Source organism: Chlorocebus sabaeus, chromosome 28, assembly GCF_047675955.1.
Source record: "Chlorocebus sabaeus isolate Y175 chromosome 28, mChlSab1.0.hap1, whole genome shotgun sequence".
In the NCBI taxonomy this organism is placed as follows: Eukaryota; Metazoa; Chordata; class Mammalia; order Primates; family Cercopithecidae; genus Chlorocebus; species Chlorocebus sabaeus.
The window spans coordinates 20960445-20978969 of NC_132931.1; the positions used below are offsets into that span (position 1 = coordinate 20960445).

General features: G+C 57.0%; 1 protein-coding gene across 2 annotated transcripts in view; it reads right to left on the minus strand.

The window, feature by feature from the left end:
• Positions 1-18525, minus strand: part of DNAAF5 (dynein axonemal assembly factor 5) — a 55157-nt gene that overhangs the window by 25323 nt on the left and 11309 nt on the right. For both annotated transcript variants that reach the window (XM_008018921.3, XM_073012891.1), the window contains exons 3-6: positions 15943-16067; positions 15371-15489; positions 4159-4391; positions 2104-2316 (exon numbers count right to left, since the gene is read on the minus strand). In XM_008018921.3, the coding sequence (XP_008017112.3) occupies positions 2104-2316; positions 4159-4391; positions 15371-15489; positions 15943-16067 (690 nt within the window). The remainder of the gene's footprint in view (positions 1-2103; positions 2317-4158; positions 4392-15370; positions 15490-15942; positions 16068-18525) is intronic.

Genomic DNA, 18525 nt, shown 5'->3' on the forward strand with positions numbered 1-18525 from the left:
AATTTAAGTCTGCTAAGGAGTAAAATGGGGCCAGGCGTGGTGGCTCACGCCTGTAATCCCACCACTTTGGGAGGCCGAGGTGGGCGGATCACTTGAAGTCAGGAGTTCGAGACCAGCCTGGCCAACAGGGTGAAACCCCCTCTCTAATAAAAACACAACAATTAGCCGGGTGTGGTGACAGGCGCCTGTAATCCTGGCTACTTGGGAGGCTGAGGCAGGAGAATTGCTTGAACTTGGGAGGAGGAGATTGCAGTGAGCTGAGATTGCGCCACTGCACTCCAGCCTGGGCGACAGAGAAAGACTCTGTCCCAAAAAGTAAATAAATAAAAATAAATAATAAACAAATTATCCTGGCGTGGTGGTGCACAACCATAGTCCCAGTGGCTCAGGAGGCTGAGGTGGGAGGATCGCTCTGAAACAAAACAATGAAAACAAGGAAGGAGTGAAATGTACATCTTGGCTGTTCACTGTGACTGGCTGCTTGGCCAAAGGGCACACACGTTCGCAGCCTGGAAGGTTGAGGCTGGCTCCCCAGGGGTGCTGTGTGACTGCGCTTTGTCAGAAAGAGGTCTCTGTTTGAAAGATCGTGAGCAAATTCTTCCTCGATAAACCTGGAAGATGGGGAGCCAAACACACAACTGTGGGACGACACAATTCCGTTTTCCTGTAACCAACATGGAGACGTGAAAACGTCACGTTCTTTGCTATAAAGTTTATGAGATACGGATTTAGGCACCTGTGCACATTTTCAAGTTATGCCCTTCTAGGGAAAAATGCTTCTGGCTTGCAAGTCTATATACAGAAATCAAAGCCATCCTCACAACCCCTTGTGAGTAAAGGAAAGCGCAGAACTGACACAGAGTGGATGATGTGTTAAAAACGGGTTTTAGGAAAAGCTGGAACGTGGCTGAAACACCATGAGTACATGGTCCGGCTCCCTCCCCTGCTCCTTCCTGACCCCAGCTCTGTTTCCTTCCCTCTGTGTATTCCAGGAACTGCTTACAGGTTTCTTACAACAGTTCACAATAATGACTGTTAATAGCCCCACCTCTCGTTCTGAGGACAGAGAGGGAGCCGGACACAAGACAGGCCGGGCTGAGAGCAGAGGGCAAGTCCCCGTGCCCCAGGCCAGCTTTGGGGCCATAGAAGCTGCCAGAAATGATCAAGCCAGAGCAAGTGCCGGCCTCTAGGGGCGAGCTGAGGTCCGCCCTGCATGGGACGGCCACCCGGTGGGGGCCGCCCTGTGTCCTAGAAAGATCTGGGGTGCTGGGTCTGACACACACAGACAGGGACGACTCGCCTCCAAACCAAAGCAAAGTCATCACTTCTTCTTCCATAGAAAACATTATGGATTATTCCAAACAATTAAGTCCAACTACCCAGGCTGTTCCAGCTTCTGAGCTCAAGGATTTGCTGCTCAATTTAAAATTAAACAAATGTCTCTGGAAAATCCTCAGCTGGGCTGTGTGAAGCACAGATCAGAACGCCAGGCAGGACTGATGGGGAACAGGCTGCGGGCGCCCCCGAGGACGTGCGATCTGTGCAGGTACCGTGGGGACGGGGCGGGATGGAGCGCGGGGACGGGGCGGGATGGAGCGCGGGGACGGGGCGGGAAGGCGCGCGGGGACCGGGCGGGAAGGCGCGCGGGGACCGGGCGGGATGGCGGACATGTGACCACGCTCCTCAGGGGTGGGACGATGCAGACCCCACATCTACCCCCGGCAGCACGGGCCAGCGGTCCCCGCCGTGGACACCTCCTGAGTCATCGAACATGTGAACCGTGGCCAGTGTGGCCAAGAATGTGCAGCCACCAATGTAAATGTGAGCAGCCGCCTGGGGCTGGAGCTGGGGCTGGGGCTGGAGCTCTGCACAGTGCAGGACGAGGCCCTGGAACGAGGGGTACCAGCGAGGGCACCCCGGCTACCGGAGGTGTTTCTGATGGCCCGGCCTGGCGGCATGGGGTGGACCCACAGACACATCACTGGGTGTTTCTGACAGCCCAGACTGGCAGCACCGGGCAGACCCACAAACACGTCATTACGATGGCAGACGGCCGGGCAGGGGAGGCTCCTCTTCACTCCCCCCTTTCCCAAGCGCTCTTACGTTTTCAGAAGCCTGGCAGATGTGGGCCTGTGCCAGCTCCGTGGCGATGGCTGCCAGGTGCGGCTGGAGGGCTTCTCGGGGGCAACCCCGCATGGCAGAGGCCAGCACCAGGAGGCCGGAGGCGGAGGGCGCCTTCTTCAGCGACGATAAGATCAACTTCAGAAACACCTCAGGGCTCACAAACGTCCCGATGAGCTCTGCGGATCTCGTACACTGCGAGAAACAAACACGAGAGAACTCAGAGCCAAACCGAGGGTCTCAGCCGGGCTCCCACTCTCGGCGCTGTGGTCCCCAGACAGCCCCGTGTTATGCCGAGTGAGTCCTTGGCACCTGCTCAGAGCCCTCAGGAAAGGTACAAGAGTCCTCGTGTGATCTCAGAACGTCCCCAAGGCCAGGCTCACAGCCAGTGAGCTGGACACGCCCCCCAGGCAGCGAAGTCCGGCCCAAATGAAGGCTGTGTCTGAGCTGCGGGGTTCACCGCATGCCCCTCATTGGACGCCAGTGACCCAACCTTCCCATCACTAAGCGGATCACACACACCAGCCCCTCTGCACCGTGGGACTCACAGCGGATCACACACACCAGCCCCTCTGCACCGAGGGACTCACAGTGGATCACACACACCAGCCCCTCTGCACCGTGGGACTCACAGCGGATCACACACACCAGCCCCTCTGCACCGAAGGACTCACAGCGGATCACACACACCAGCCCCTCTGCACCGTGGGACTCACAGCGGATCACACACACCAGCCCCTCTGCACCGAGGGACTCACAGCGGATCACACACACCAGCCCCTCTGCACCGAGGGACTCACAGTGGATCACACACACCAGCCCCTCTGCACCGTGGGACTCACAGTGGATCACACACACCAGCCCCTCTGCACCGTGGGACTCACAGTGGATCACACAGACGTCTCCTGTCCTGTCTCAGCCTCGCCCCCTGTGTCTCTTGCTCTCCCACAGATTCCACAGAGGACTACAGACAATTTTAAATTCATGGTAGTTTTTGAAAAGTAGAAACACGACATGTAAATAACATGGAAACTGGAACATTTACTTTAAATCAGTCACAATGATTTAGATTTTTTTGTTTTATCTGAGACAGTGTCTCACTCCGTCGCCCAGGCTAGAGAGTAGTGGCGCTATCATAGCTCACTACAGCTTTGACCTCCCGGGCTCAGGTGATCCTCCCACCTCAGCCTCCTGGTAGCTGGAACCACAGGTGCACGCCACGACGCCCAGCTAGTAACAGCGACCTGGACCGCTAAAAGTAAAAGCTACTGGCAAGGCCTCTTTGCAATGGAATTTAAGGTTCAAGATGAGGATATTTTGAACTGAAACCTCAAATCAAAGCTTTAGTTGTTCTCCTGAGCACTAGGAAGCGTCCTTGTGGGGCGGGTGTGAAGTCCCCATGGTGGTGACTGTCAGCACAGAGCGTGGCCGGGCCTAGTGAGCAGGAGTGGCCTGAGCGTGGCCCACAGTGGTGACGGTCAGCACAGGGCGTGGCCCGGCCTAGTGAGCAGGAGTGGCCCGAGCATGGGACTCCCTTATGCGTACCCACTGTTGCCGAGGCGATAACCACCAGCCGAGTGCAGACAGGGAGTGAGAAAGAGGATGGCACCACGATGCCACTCACAAGACACCTGAGGCTGTGCCCTCCCCCCGCCGGGTGCCCCCACAGCCCCTGTGAGGCCTGGAAGGCGTCTGAGGACAGCCCGGATGTCAATGCTGAACTCTGGGCATCTCGGTCCTCAGTCAGCAGCCTGGTCCCTGTCTAGTGCACGTTTACACAACACGCACCCGGCACTGCGCCCGAGTGTGCTTGAAGACCAGCATGGAGGGTTCACCCTCAACACACTGTTCCCTACAGGTACAGAAAACAGACCGGTGGTTCCCAGGGGCCGGGCGTGGGAGGGGCTGCGGCCTGGGGGTGAGGGGACGCTGTCTTGGCCGCAGGGTGGTCTCCCAACTGTGTCTGTCACAGCCTCGGGCCCCGCACACCACAGAGGTGGGATCTTAAGCTCGAGTTAGAGCTCTGCGGCCACTCACGCTGTGGACCACGGCTGCCTCCTCGTCGGTGCAGGCCTGGAACAGGGTCCGGAGGACGATCTCCAGGTGCTGCGTGGCGTGGTCCTCGGCGTGCAGCAGCAGCACTGGCAGCAGCTGGGCCGACTTCACTCGGGTGCCCACCACCCAGTCTGTGATGTCGTGGCACAGGGCAGGGAGGATCTTGGAGAGGTTCCTGAAGACGAGCTCCCGGCAGCCCAGCACAGGGCGATGCTCTGGAACGAAAAAGAGAAAGAACAAGAAATGCACAAGCAAAACCTCAACAACTGAAGTTACCGCACGTCCCATTTAAGGGACACCTGTGAGTTACAAACTCACCATTTCAAAACAAGTCTCGGGGTGGACGCAAAGCTGCCAAATGCCCCTTTCATTCAGAACATTCACATAGGCGGGTGCGTGGCTGCAGTCCTAGCACTGTGGAGGCCAAGGCAGGTGGGTCACTAGAGCCCAGGAATTCAAGACCAGCCTGGGCAACATGGCAAAGACCCCACCTCTATAAAAAACAGGAAGATGGGCCGGGCGCGGTGGCTCACGCCTGTAATGCCAGCACTTTGGGAGGCCGAGGCGGGCGAATCATGAGGTCAGGAGATTGAGACCATCCTGGCTAACACTGTGAAACCCTATCTCTACTAAAAATACAAAAAAAAAAAAAAAAAAAAAAAAATTAGCCGAGCGTGGTGGTGGGCGCCTGTAGTCCCAGCTACTCGGGAGGCTGAGGCAGAATGGCGTAAACCCGGGAGGTGGAGCTGGCAGTGAGTGGAGATCGCACCAGTGCACTCCAGCCTGGGCGGCAGAACGAGACTCCGTCTAAAAACAAAACAAAACAAAACAAAAACCAGGAAGATGAGCCAGGCGCTGTGGTGCATGCCTGTGGTCCCAGCTACTCAGGAGGCTGAGGTGGGAGGACTGCGCCCCAGCACTCAGCCTGGGTGACAGAGACCCTATGCCAAGAAACAAAACATTTAGAGCCACACAGAGATGCAAGCAACACACTCGCCACACATGCTGACGTGTATGATCAGAGAGACACGCCTGCGAAGCCATCACCACGGTGGGGGTGATGGCCACGTCCTTCGCCCGGCTTCCTCTGCAGTGCGGCCCCCACGACGCCCCGGCACCCCCGGATCTGCTTTCTGTCCTGTGACCGGGCTGCACTTTCTTGCAGAGCTTGGCACAAGTGGAAGCCTGTCATTCACTCTCTTCTCTGCTTCTTTCGCTCTGCGTGGTTTTCTGAGGTCTGCCCGTGCCCGCTTTCTGAAGCTGGGAAGTGGCCTGTTGTGGGGAGATGCCAGTGTGCTGCCCGCTCTTCTGCAGAGCAGCACTCGAATGGTGTCCAGGGCAAGTCTGTGTGGCCTGTGCTTTCACTGTGCCAGGGCAAATACCGGCTGTGGAAGGGCTGGGTCCCAGGGAAGGTGCATGTGTTTAACTGTTTGAGAAACTATTTTCTAAAGTGTTTGAGCCAGTCCGCACTCCTTCCCATTCTCAGCGGCACGCGGTACGCTCAGTCTTGAATTGAGACCCGTCTGAGAGGCACAGTGGCGTTTCCGTGTGGTTCTCCTCTGCATTCCCTGACGACTAACCACACTGAGCATCTCCTTCACAGGCTTGTTTGCCGCCTGTGTTATCTTCCCTGGTGAAGGGTCTTTCCAAATTGTTTTCTGCCCATTTAAAAAACTGGATTGTTTTCCTGCTGGGTTTCAAGAGCTCTTTCTGTACTCTGGAGACAAATCCCTACATACTTCATCTCCAAACATCTCAGTCTTTGGTTTGTCTTTTCGTTTTCTCAACGGGCCTTTGAAAGAGCAGAAGTGGTCATTTTGGTGAAGTCCAGCACATTGCTTTGCCCTGTTACAGGGCGTGCTTTTGAGAACGCACCCAGGGAAGCGTGGCCCAGCCCGTGGTCACTAAGGCTTCATCCTAGCTCTGGTCTTCTGAGAACGTATCCAGGGAAGCGTGGCCCAGCCCGTGGTCACTAAAGCTTCATCCTAGCTCTGTGGTGTTCTGAGGACGTATCCAGGGAAGCGTGGCCCGGCCTGCGGTCACGAAGGCTTCGTCGTCACTCTGCATCTTCTGAGGATGTATCCAGGGAAGCGTGGCCCGGCCCACGGTCATGAAGGCTTCATCGTCACTCTGCAGTCTTCTGAGGACGTATCCAGGGAAGCGTGGCCTGGCCCACGGTCACGAAGGCTTCGTCCTAGCGCTGCGGTTCTGGGCTTTACCTTCAGGCTCCTGACACAACCGGGGTAAGTTTTCACTCCCAGCTCACTTTCTGGCATGTGAGTAATCCTATCATTAGAGCACCCTTATTAAAAGACTCCATTAAATGGTCTTTGAGCCTTCATCAAGTCAGTGGTCTGCATGCGGACGCCTGTTTCTGGACTCTCGTTCCGCTCATTGGTCTGAAAGCCAACACCACGCAGCCCGACTGTGGTTCTGTGAGTCCTGCACCCAGGCACTGCTGCCATTCAGCCTCGCTCCTCCCCAGTGTTTCGGCGGCTGTGGGTCCTTTGCACGCCCACAAGAATTTCACAATCAGTTTATCGATTTTTACACAAAAGCCTTCAGGGATTGATGAAAAGATTTTGATCTTAAAAATTCAGGCCGGGCACGGTGGCTCATGCCTGTAATCCCAGCACGTTGTGAGGCCGAGGCGGGTGGATCACCTAAGGTCAGGAGATCAAGACCAGCCTGACCAACATGGTGAAACCCCGTCTCTACTAAAAATAGAAAAAATAAGCTGGGTGTGGTGGCGGATGCCTGTAATCCCAGCTACTCGGAGGCTGAGGCAGGCAAATCGCTTGAACCCGGGAGGCGGAGCTTGCAGTGAGCCAAGATCACGGCACTGCACTCCAGCCTGGGCGACAGAGCGAGACTCCATCTCGAAAAAAATAAAAAACAAAAAATAAAAAATTCAGAGCAACTGTAAAGATAGAAATGAAACCATGACACATCAGGATTTAAAGGGTCTTTTTCTATTTTTAGAGAAAGCGTCTCACTCTGCCACCCAGGCTGGAATGCAGTGGCACCATCTCGGCTCACGGAAATGTTCGCCTCCTGAGTTCCAGCAATTCTCCATTCTCATGTCTCAGCCTCCTGAGTAGCTGGTACTACAGGTGCACGCCACCACATCTGGCTAAGTGTTGTATTTTTAGTAGAGATGGGGTTTCACCATATTGGCCAGCCTGGTCTTGAACTCCTGACCTCAATATTACAGGCATGCGCCACCAAGCCTGGCTGCACCTTTCTTCCTGATGATGACCCACTCTGGAAAGTTTGCCAAATGAGGGATGTGTGACCAAGAACAGCCAGGGAGGGGTCCGCTGACAGCTGAACAGAGCTTTGTGGGCACCTGGGCCTGTGGGTGTTTCCAAAGAAACACTGACTGGTGCTGGGCAGGGGTACCCATGGCCTGGACACAGGCCGGGGCTGGTTTGAGGCCTGTTAGGAATGGTGTCCCACAGCAGGAAGTAAGCAGATGGTGAAGGAGCGTGACCGCCTGAGCTCTACCTCCTGTCAGATCAGTGGCGGCATGAGGTTCTCAGGGGAGGGCAAACCCTCCTGTGAACTGGGCGTGTGAGGCATCTGGGTTACGCGCTACCTATGAGAACCAAACGCCTCATGATCTGAGGGAGAACAATTTCATCCTGAAGCCACCCTGCTCCCCGCCCCACCCATGGAAAAATTGTCTTCCACAAAACCAGTCCCTGGTGAAAAGGCAGGGGACCGCTGGTTCTGGGTACGGTCAAGTGCTGCCGGACGGTGGGGTGCGTTCTGGGAAACACGTCGCTGGGTGATTTGGTCGCCATGTGAATGTCCTACAGTGACACACACAAGCCTGGATGGCGCAGCCTCCTACACGCCTGGGCTGGGCGACGCCTGGGCTGCCGGGCTAGGCGACACCGGGCTGCCGGGCTGGGCGACACCCGGGCTGTGCGATGCCTGTGAGGCTCCCAGGCTACGAACCTGTGCAGCAAGGTGACTGCACTCTACACGCAGAAACTGCAGCAGACGGTGAGCATTTGTTTCCGAACAGAGAAGGTACAGGAGAAACACAATGTTACTACCTGAGGGGACCAGCCTCCTCCCTGTGGTGAGTCATGGACTCAAACGCAGTTATGCAGCACAGGGTCTTATATGGTTCTGAAGCCTGTTTTTCTATATTTAATATTATAGCAGACATAGGCTGGGCACCATGACTCACGCCTGTAATCCCAGCACTTGGGAAGGCCGAGGCGCGTGGATCACCTGAGGTCAGGAGATGGAGACCAGCCTGACCAATATGGTGAAACCCCATCTCTACTAAAAATACAAAAATTATCTGGGTGTGGTGGTGGGCGCCTGTAATCCCAGCTACTCCGGAGGCTGAGGCAGGATAGTCACTTGAACCTGGGAGGCGGAGGGTGCAGTGAGCTGGGATCATGCCACTGCACTCCAGCCTGGGTGACAGAGCAAGTCTGCCTCAAAAAAAGAAAACAAGTTCCTTCTTCTGCAACACCCCCGCCTAACTCAGAGCTGGCCAGCGCTCCACATGTGGGTCCTTGCTGGCTTCAGACGATGCTAACCAGCTTTTCCAGCCCCTTTGCACAACGTAACGTTTCTGACAATTTCCATTCAAGCTTCCATCTTTCCAAACACACAGATGAAACACACAAGCAAAGCAGAACAGGTGCGGGCTCCGAGGCGGAACAGGAGAACGGAGGGAGAAGGCCGTCACATGGCAGTGTTCATCCATAGGGAACCCTGCTCACTTCTAAGTCAGGCTTTAAGAAGAGCCAACTGTGTCTTCCTGTGTGAAAAGCTCTGGCCGGCCACTCACCAGCACCACGAGGCGCTTTCCTTTACACTCAGGCATTGCCAAGGAAAACAATCTTAACAGAGGGATAGTCTCAAAGCAGAGAAGACTCTGGAGCTGCTGTCACTGAGCCATCTGCGGCTGGCGGCTGGCAGTGCGATCGTCAGACACACGCCAGGCGTGAACGTGTGCTTCCGCATGAGAAGGGCACGGTGTTTGGGGAAGTGACCAACTTGAGGACAGTAAGTGATGCCCTCACAACCCTCCCAGCACGAAGCTTGGTTGTGAAGGTGGAGGTTTCAGTGCTGTTAACGGAAACTTATGCTGTGTCTGCAAAGCTAATGACAAACTATATGGTACGAACTACATTTCTATGTGGTGCACACCTTATTTTCCTAGGAAACAGGAAAACTGGGCTCTGATTACACTTCAGATCCAGGCCCACGTGAATTCCTTATTGATAGGTCATGACCTCTGAGCACCGCTTGCATTAGCCATGATCTGAAAATATTACCAAACTTTGCCTGTTCACGCTCTTGGTGACCCACCCACAGGGTCGGACTGCCCGTTCTTGCAGGTAAGACAGGCCACGCAGCCACTCATCGGCTCCCTGGGTGCTCACAGAGCCACCGAGCCTGGCTCACTGCCTCTGGGTGCTGGGGATGGCAGCAGATGGACAGGCCCCTGGAGCGAGTGGTGAGGTGAGCACAGCGTCTGGGTCCACCGAGGACAAGAAGCACTTCCACTGAGATAGGGGGCAGCTGCCGGAGCTCTGAGGGGAGCGGGAGCCAGAGCTGAGGCCCTGCTGTGGAGCCTGAAACAGTCTGATGCGGGACCTGCATCCAGGGCATGGCAGGGGTCCTCAAACTCCACACTCAGAAACAGAGAACCCGATTTAATAGATGACAGATGTGAACGGCCACCAAAGAAGATGCAATGGGTGCGCAGAAGCACAACACAGCACAGGAAAAGATCCCAACGTCCTCTCATTAGGGAATCGCAAACTCAAACACCGCAGGCCACCACTGCATACCAACCGACACGCTACAAACAGCAAACCCCACTTCATATGCTGGCCTGGCCACGGCACCTGGAAAGCTCGTCCAGGGCCCATGGGGATGTGACGTGGCGCGAAGGGTGTGGAAAACAGCGTGTGGTGAGTTTCTAACAAAGCAAGGACTGTACCTACGGCCCAGCAGCCCCACGCCTGAGTGTTTATCCAATAAAACACTCTCACAAAAAGCAGACTGCAAGTGTTTACATCAGCTCTACCTGTGATGGTGAAAGACCAGAAAGCACCCGAATGCGCACCGCTGGTGACCGGACGGTCTGTCCACGGGAGGGAACGTGACCCACGCGAAGGAAAGTGCTGCACACAGGTGCCACGCACGAGCCTCCAACGCACCACGCAGAGAGGAAGGAGCAGACGCCAGCGGCCATGCTCCCACGACCTCATGCTCATGACATCCTGGAAGGGATGCACAGGACGCAGCCCATGGCAGCAGTGCCAGGGCCCAAGGTTCTGAGAGGTGGAGATGCCCACATGCGGGGGACAGAGGCGGTACTGCTCAAAACTCACAGAGCTGCAGCCCTGAAGGGTGAAGGCAGTATGGTCCTGGGGGAAGGGATGTCACAGACCTGGGCACGGCGGGCGGGGATGGCAGGACGGTAAGGAGGACATCACAGACCTGGGCACGGCGGGCGGGGGCGGCAGGATGGTAAGGTGGGCATCACAGACCCTGGGCATGGCGGGCGGGGGCGGCAGGATGGTAGGGAGGGCGTCACAGACACTGGGCATGGTGGGCGGGGTGGCAGGATGGTAAGGAGGGCGTCACAGACCTGGGCACGGCGGGCGGGGGCGGCAGGATGGTAAGGAGGGCGTCACAGACCCTGAGCACAGTGGGTGGGGGCGGCAGGACAGTAAGGAGGGCGTCACAGACCCTGGGCATGGTGGGCGGGGGCGGCAGGATGGTAAGGAGGATGTCACAGACCTGGGCATGGTGGGCGGGGGCGGCAGGACGGTAAGGAGGGCATCACAGACCCTGGGCAGGGCGGGTGGGGGCGGCAGGATGGTAGGGAGGGCATTGGCTTGGCGATACAAGGCCAGTGCAAACTTCTGAGGAAGAGACTCAGATAATCTTCTGATCTGACATTTAAAATACTGTAGAAAAAAATCTGAGAAATCGTATTTAAAATTCAAATCTACAGACTGAAGCAAAGTAATTTGAGGGGAAAATGCCAAAAATCTAACAAAATGTAGTGCTTATGCCACTGACTCTGATTGTAATTCAATTCTAAATTTACTCTGCTCTACTCGAAACAAAAATTCTGTGCCTAACGACACTCTCCACGCCTCGGCATGGATAACTGTGTTTTTGCAATTATCAGTCAGGAACAGTCCCAACTCCTTGCACCAATTCTAAATCAGGCAGCCTCGAAAGAGCCTGTGTTTCCACCACAGGGAGGAAGCCCCTTCCGGGAAGCTACTAGCAGGGCCAGCCAGTTGGCGAGGGCAGGGCAGGACGTGTGTGTATGTACGTGTGTGATGTGTATATGTATGTGCACGTGTGTGCGTGGATGTGCACGTACGTGTGCACAGATGTGCATACGTGTACACGTGCACGAGGCTATGCATGTACACGTGTGCATGTGCATGCCTGTGAACATGTGTATGTGTTTGCGTACATGTGTGTGCTTTGCTCTGTCTTCTCCTTGACCGCATTCCAAGGATCGTACCTTCCAGAAACTGTCCCTGCCCCCCCTGCCTCCCTCTCCGGTGCACAGCGGGCAGGACTGGACCCTCCTGCGTCTCGGGGACGGCGTTCCTGCCCCACTGACACCTGAAGGGCCTTTCACTGGCTTCTCAGTGAGCACGTGGAGAACAATTTGCCACGCAGCGTGAGCTCCGTGTAGCATGAATTAGGCACACAGGCTGGACCCTCTCTAAGGAGCCGCATTTCCTCCTCGGTGAGGAGAGCCCAGCTGAAATCACCAGAGGCAAACAAGCCACAGCTTAGCTTCTAGGTCCGACCAGCGCAGACCCACCCCAGGCGGCTGGACGGAGCGGCCCCGCCGGAGAACCGCGGCACGCGCGCTGGACGGAGCGGCCCCGCCGGAGAACCGCGGCACGCGCGCTGGACGGAGAGGCCCCGCCGGAGAACCGCGGCACGCGCGCTGGACGGAGAGGCCCCGCCGGAGAACCGCGGCACGCGCGCTGGACGGAGAGGCCCCGCCGGAGAACCGCGGCACGCGCGCTGGACGGAGAGGCCCCGCCGGAGAACCGCGGCACGCGCGCTGGACGGAGAGGCCCCGCCGGAGAACCGCGGCACGCGCGCTGGACGGAGCGGCCCCGCCGGAGAACCGCGGCACGCGCGCTGGACGGAGCGGCCCCGCCGGAGAACCGCGGCACGCGCGCTGGACGGAGCGGCCCCGCCGGAGAACCGCGGCACGCGCGCTGGACGGAGCGGCCCCGCCGGAGAACCGCGGCACGCGCGCTGGACGGAGAGGCCCCGCCGGAGAACCGCGGCACGCGCGCTGGACGGAGAGGCCCCGCCGGAGAACCGCGGCACGCGCGCTGGACGGAGAGGCCCCGCCGGAGAACCGCGGCACGCGCGCTGGACGGAGAGGCCCCGCCGGAGAACCGCGGCACGCGCGCTGGACGGAGAGGCCCCGCCGGAGAACCGCGGCACGCGCGCTGGACGGAGAGGCCCCGCCGGAGAACCGCGGCACGCGCGCTGGACGGAGAGGCCCCGCCGGAGAACCGCGGCACGCGTGCTGGACGGAGAGGCCCCGCCGGAGAACCGCGGCACGCGTGCTGGACGGAGAGGCCCTGCCAGAGAACCGCAGCACACGTGGGATTCCACTCCCATCACCGGTGCGCAGACAGTGCGAGTTCAACAGAGAGTTCGTAAGCGGCCTCCTGTCTAACTTCTACATTTTTTTTTTTTTTGAGATGAAGTCTCGCTCTGTCCCCCAGGCTGGAGTGCAGTGGTGCAATCTCGGCTCACTGCAAGCTTCTCCTCCCGGGTTCACACCATTCTCCTGCCTCAGCCTCGCAAGTAGCTGGGACCACAGGTGCCCGCTACCACGCCCGGACCTAAGTGTTTTATATGTTAAAATTAACTCATTTTCAGAGGCATAGTTTGCAAATACAGTGCCTCTTCTTTTTTTTGAGATGGAATCTCGCTCTCTCACCCAGGCTGGAGTGCAGTGGCGCGATCTTGGCTCACTGTAAGTTCCACCTCCTGGGTTCACGCCATTCTCCCACCTCAGCCTCCCGAGTAGCTGGGACTACAGGCGCCTGCCACCACACCCGGCTAATTTTTTTTAATTTTTATTTTTAGTAGAGACGGGGTTTCACTGTGTTAGCCAGGATGGTCTCAATCCCCTGACCTCATGATCTGCCTGCCTCAGCCTCCCAAAGTGCTGGGATTACAGGCGTGAGCCACCGCGCCCGGCCTAAGTTCCACATTTTAAAACAGATTAGGTTGTCCAGGCGTGGTGGCTTACCTCTGTAGTCCCAGCACTTTGGGAGGCTGAGGCAGGTGGATCACCTGAGGTTTGGAGTTCGAGACCAGCCTGGCCAACATGGCAAAACCCCATCTCTACTAAAAATACAAAATTAGCTGGGCGTTGTGGCGTGCGCCTGTAATCCCAGCTACTCGGGAGGCTGAGGCAGGAGAATCGCTTGAACTTGGGAGGTGGCGGTTGCAGTGAGTCGAGACTGAGTCATTGCACTCCAGCCTGGGCAACAAGAGTGAAACTCTGTCTCAAAAAAGAAAAAAAGAAAGACGGAGCGTTCTCACACTGGCTTCACTCCATCAGAACGAACCTTGCTTGCAACTAACTTCTGTGCCTTTTCCAAACACATGTGCTTTCCCTGTACAGCAACTGTGCATTGTGGGGGGGCTGCAAGGGGGAGAATGCCGACCAGGGGGAAGAGCAGCCCTGAGACTCACAGGCTTGGGAGGAGCCACGGTTCTGTGGGCGGGGATTTAACAGGGCACCAAACATCAACACCAGACACAAGAAACCGTTTTTTTTTTTTTTTAAACGGGGTCTCACTCTGTCACCCAGGCTGGAGTGCAGGGGCGTGGTCATAGCTCACCGCAGCCTCAACTTCCTGGACCCCAGCGATCCTCCCACCCCAGCCTCTGGAGCAGCTGGGATACAGGCGCGCACCACCACACCCAGCGACTCTGTTTTGTTTTTGTTAAAATATTTGTAGAGTTGGAGTCTCGCTGTGTTGCCCAGGTTGGTCTCCAACTCCTGGGCTCCAGTGATCCACCCTGGCCTCCTGAGTAGCTGGGATACAGGTGTGAGCCACCATGCCCAGCCAAGAAGCCGCTTTAATGCTGTATTTGACAGAGTACAACACTTCCCTCCAGGACCTGACCCTGGGCTACCTCAGTGCCTGGACTAGGCCAGGGAGGTGACATGGGAAGTAAGTTGAGGCTGCAAATCTCACAGGGTATCTGATTTGGGCTGGGCATCCGATTGATTTGGGCTGGGCATCTGATTGATTCGGGCTGGGCATCTGATTGATTTGGGCTGCGCATCTGATTTGGGCTGTGCTTCACCTACTTTTTGTCCTCATCAGTGCATATTATTCACTTTTAAGAAGACACCCTGCAGACAGACTCAAGTGATGAAAACACTTGACCATGTGCAAGTGGAAGACACTCAGCCCCCCGAGAGAGTGGTTTCCACACAGATGAAGCCCGAGGTGGGCCAGTGGCATGGCAGAGCAAGTGTGTTGGGGCCGGACCTGGGAGCCTCCACTCAGACTCAGCCAGACCTGCTGGGCTCTGTGGAGACACACGTGGGTGCCCGCAACATGGCCAGGGAGCGAATGTGGGAAGGGCGGGAGGCCACGCAGTAGGGGACCCTGTTCCCAGGTTGGAAATCATGTGGAACCACAAAGACCTCACCTCAGCCGTGGCCCTTGTGCTGAGCTCTGTCTTGGTGAAATGATGAGCCCCTTATCCCACTGTTTCCAACATCCCCCAACCACCAGCAGAGCTGCCCAGGAACCCAGAGTTCAATGCACCCTTGAGTGCACAGCCAAGGGAGGGGGGCAGATACCATCTAGCAGTGCACTGGACACTTTCAGAAGCCCATGGCCTTTTTAAAATAAAGCTGGTCAGAGGAGGGGAGAGGTCACTGCGAGGCACTTGGGGGCTCCCCAGATGCTGAGGAGAGACGTGCTCTGCCCAGGATGCAGGGAGGTCCCAGGTACCTGGGATGTAGGAGTCCCAGCCCAATGGGGAGATGCCTGCACCTTTCCAACCCGGCCGCCTGGGCTCAGAACGCCAAGAGCTGAAGCTTCCTTCAGGTTCAGAAGCCCCTTTCCTACCCAACAAGCGCTCGCCTCCCGGCGCTCCCTCTGTCTCGGTCACTCACCATGCGGAGGGTAATGGGGTGGGGTGGGAGGGGCAAAGTCCAGCTTGTCCTTCAGGTCCTCCTCATTCTCCTTCTGCCACTGCAGGCCAACATCTTCCCAGAGGCTGACAGCCAGCTGCCTGTGGCACAAGACAGACAACAGCGGCTCAGGGGAGGGCACGCGGGGGAGGGCACGCGGGGGAGGGACCTGCAAGTTCCCAGGGATGCCCAGGAGGCCGCAGGGCTGTGCCAGGACACGGGTTGCCTAAAGACCGCATCACATGAGAGCGGGAAGCTCCCTAACCCCAGAAAAGGCGGACCAGAAATCCCGTTCATCTTGTGAGCACTCTACGGACAGTACAGCAAGGGGGCCGTCTGATCTCTGTCCATTACTCAGTCAAATGTTAAAAAGATGTGAAATGACGTTTACAAAACCAGAGCCTTCCGTACGGCACATGACCTCAGGGCACAGGGACGAAGGGACATGAGCAGGTTTCTGTGACAGATTCTGAGCGAAGAGAAGCCACCACTGCTGTACATGGCTGTTTAGGAAGCAGGGCCCGCAGCCGCCGGCTAGATGCCTGCCCACGTACCTGACCTCAGGCACCTCGTCGCTGAGGCTGCTGAGCAGCAGAGGGATGAGCTTGTGGAAGAAGGAGTAGCGGTCGCGCAGACGCAGCAGCCAGCCGCCTACCACAGAGGCCACCGCCCGCCGCACCTGTGCACGAGAGGAGAGGGATAAGGATTCGTGTAGGCAAAGGGGATGCTGGAGTTGATGCCACAGCGCAGCTCTGAGTGCCGCCATGCAGACGCTGCCTGAGGCAGAGGCACGGCCAGGTCCTGGGCCACCTACCACCACCTGGATGCCATCCCCAAGGCAGAGGTGCATGGCCGGGGTCCTGGGTGCCACCAAGTCTGGGTCCCAGCCAGCTCTGCCAGTCCCCCCGGCTGGGCCGGAGAGGAAGGCTGCTGTCCTGCAGCCTCACACACGTCCCCCGTGCCCCGGCCTGGTCCTACTGGCGAGAGCAGTCTCCTAGCTGCTGCCTGAGCCGTGCCGCGTGTTCAGTCTTCCACATGAAAACCTCCTGGTCAGGCCGCGCCTGTCTCACCCTGGGTGCTCAGTGAGCCAGGGCTACAGCACGTGTGGTGCACCATGGCCAGACCTCAAAGGCGTCTGGTCCCAGAGCCCAGACTCTGGAGGAAACCAGCAGGGTCCCCGGTTCTGCTGCTGGGTGTCTGAAGAGGGGGCACGAGGGCCTCTGCCTACCTTGCCTATGCAGGCAGAAGAAACCAGCTTAACAGACATCAAGTGCCCTAGCCAAGCTCCCAAACGGCAGTGCCTGAGACGGGGACCAGCACCCACACTCCTCAAAGGGAACTGGGAACAGCCAAGAAGAAGCTGGGTGAGGAAGCGGTGTGGCTGAATCTAGCTATAGACTGATCCAGGGAGCTCTGGGGTGTGAACGAGCTTCAGAGTCGTTCCCTGTGAGGCCAGGGGCTGACTCTGTGGTGCCATCAGTGCCTGGCTGGGCTGTGGGGCACAGGACCCTCACCCCTCCTGACACTTTGGATGAAGCGTCTCTGCGCAGCTATGCACCATTAGCAAGAGCACTCACAGCCACGCGTAGGTGCAGGGGACTCGAGCAGCAGCTGTGCCCATGGCGTGGTCACTCACTGGGACTCGGAGGAGGGGTTGCTTTGCCCCGGCTCCAACAAGGCCCACAGCCAAGCAGATCCGCATCTAGGATCTATCCCTGCCAGCCTGGGACCCGGGCCCTGGCCTGACCGCTCCAAAGTTCATTCCCACCTGGAAAATGGGAAAGCATGACTGACAGGGCTCGTCACTGAGGTCCTGTGAGGGGTAGACAAGTTCACACAAGGAGAGGCCCGACGCGCCTGACTCCTGCTCCCCGTGTGGTGAGCACAGGCGACTCTTGGTGTGCGAGCAGCAGGGAAGCGTGCATAGGGGACACAGCATAGAGGACACGGGAATGCGTGGTGCATTTGCGGGGGTTATTAACTGACACAGGGCCTTACTAGCAACCACAAACACAAGTACCCATATAACAACTGAGAAACCCAAATCAGCTCCATGGCCACTCCACCACCTGGTTAGAGAGTCACCACAGAACAAGCTGTCACTGTCGTCTTCACACACGGCGCTGGCGGGTCTCGAGCAGAGATGCCCCAGGGTTTAATGAAGTCAATAGGCACCACTCATGGTCGCACCTGCCGAGACGCTAATCCACGTGAGTGGCAAACTCCAAGCTCAGCCTGTGCCATGTGCTGAGATGCTGGAAAGCCTGTCGGGCAGAGGGCGTGACTGAGACAAGCCAGACTGCAGCCAGCCCCGAGCCCAAACACATGTGATGGGGCCCTCTCCAGGAGACGGGCAGGCATCCAGGGCCACATGGCAAGGCCTGAGCACACTCTGCCCCAGGCCGGCAGCCGGGGAGCAGTCTGAACTTGCTGGGTCGGCCTCGCTGCTTTCTCCTCCCTGACCTCCTGCACCTGTGCCAGGGTCTCTGCAGGGCCCTGCCCAGGACGGCCACCTGTCCGCTGGAACCCACAGATCGGCTTCTTTTGTAGAAAGGAGCTTCAAACATCTCACCTCATAGCAAGGACAGCTGCAGGGTAGGATTTGGGGCTGCTCCTGAGTCTCATGGACTGCCACCACCTTTTCTATCAGTCTCGACTTAGTATCATAAGAAATCTGCAAATTCTAATTAGCATGAGACGGATTATCCCTTTTCTTTTAGTTCAAAAACAACACTGAATACCGCACTGCCATGTAACAGTTTAACAAAGCAGGATGTTTTTCAATTTTTTTTCTAAAAAGCAAAAGAAATGAATTAGAAGCCTTCGCAAGAAGGATGGGTACAAACAAGCCCAGACTGCAAAGATGACAGTAAATACCTAGTGACATCGACCGACAGCCACAAGCATCAGGAGCATCCAGGAAAACATGATCTCACCAAGTGAACTAAATAAGGCACCGGTGACCAATCCCAGCGTGACAGGGGTAGGTGACCCTTCAGACAGAAAACTCAAAATAGCTGTTTGAGGACGCCCAGCAAAATCCAAGATAACATGGAGAAGGAATTCAGAATCCTATCAGATAAATTAACAAAGAGACTGAAATAATTAAAAAGCATCAGGCAGAAATTCTGGAGTTG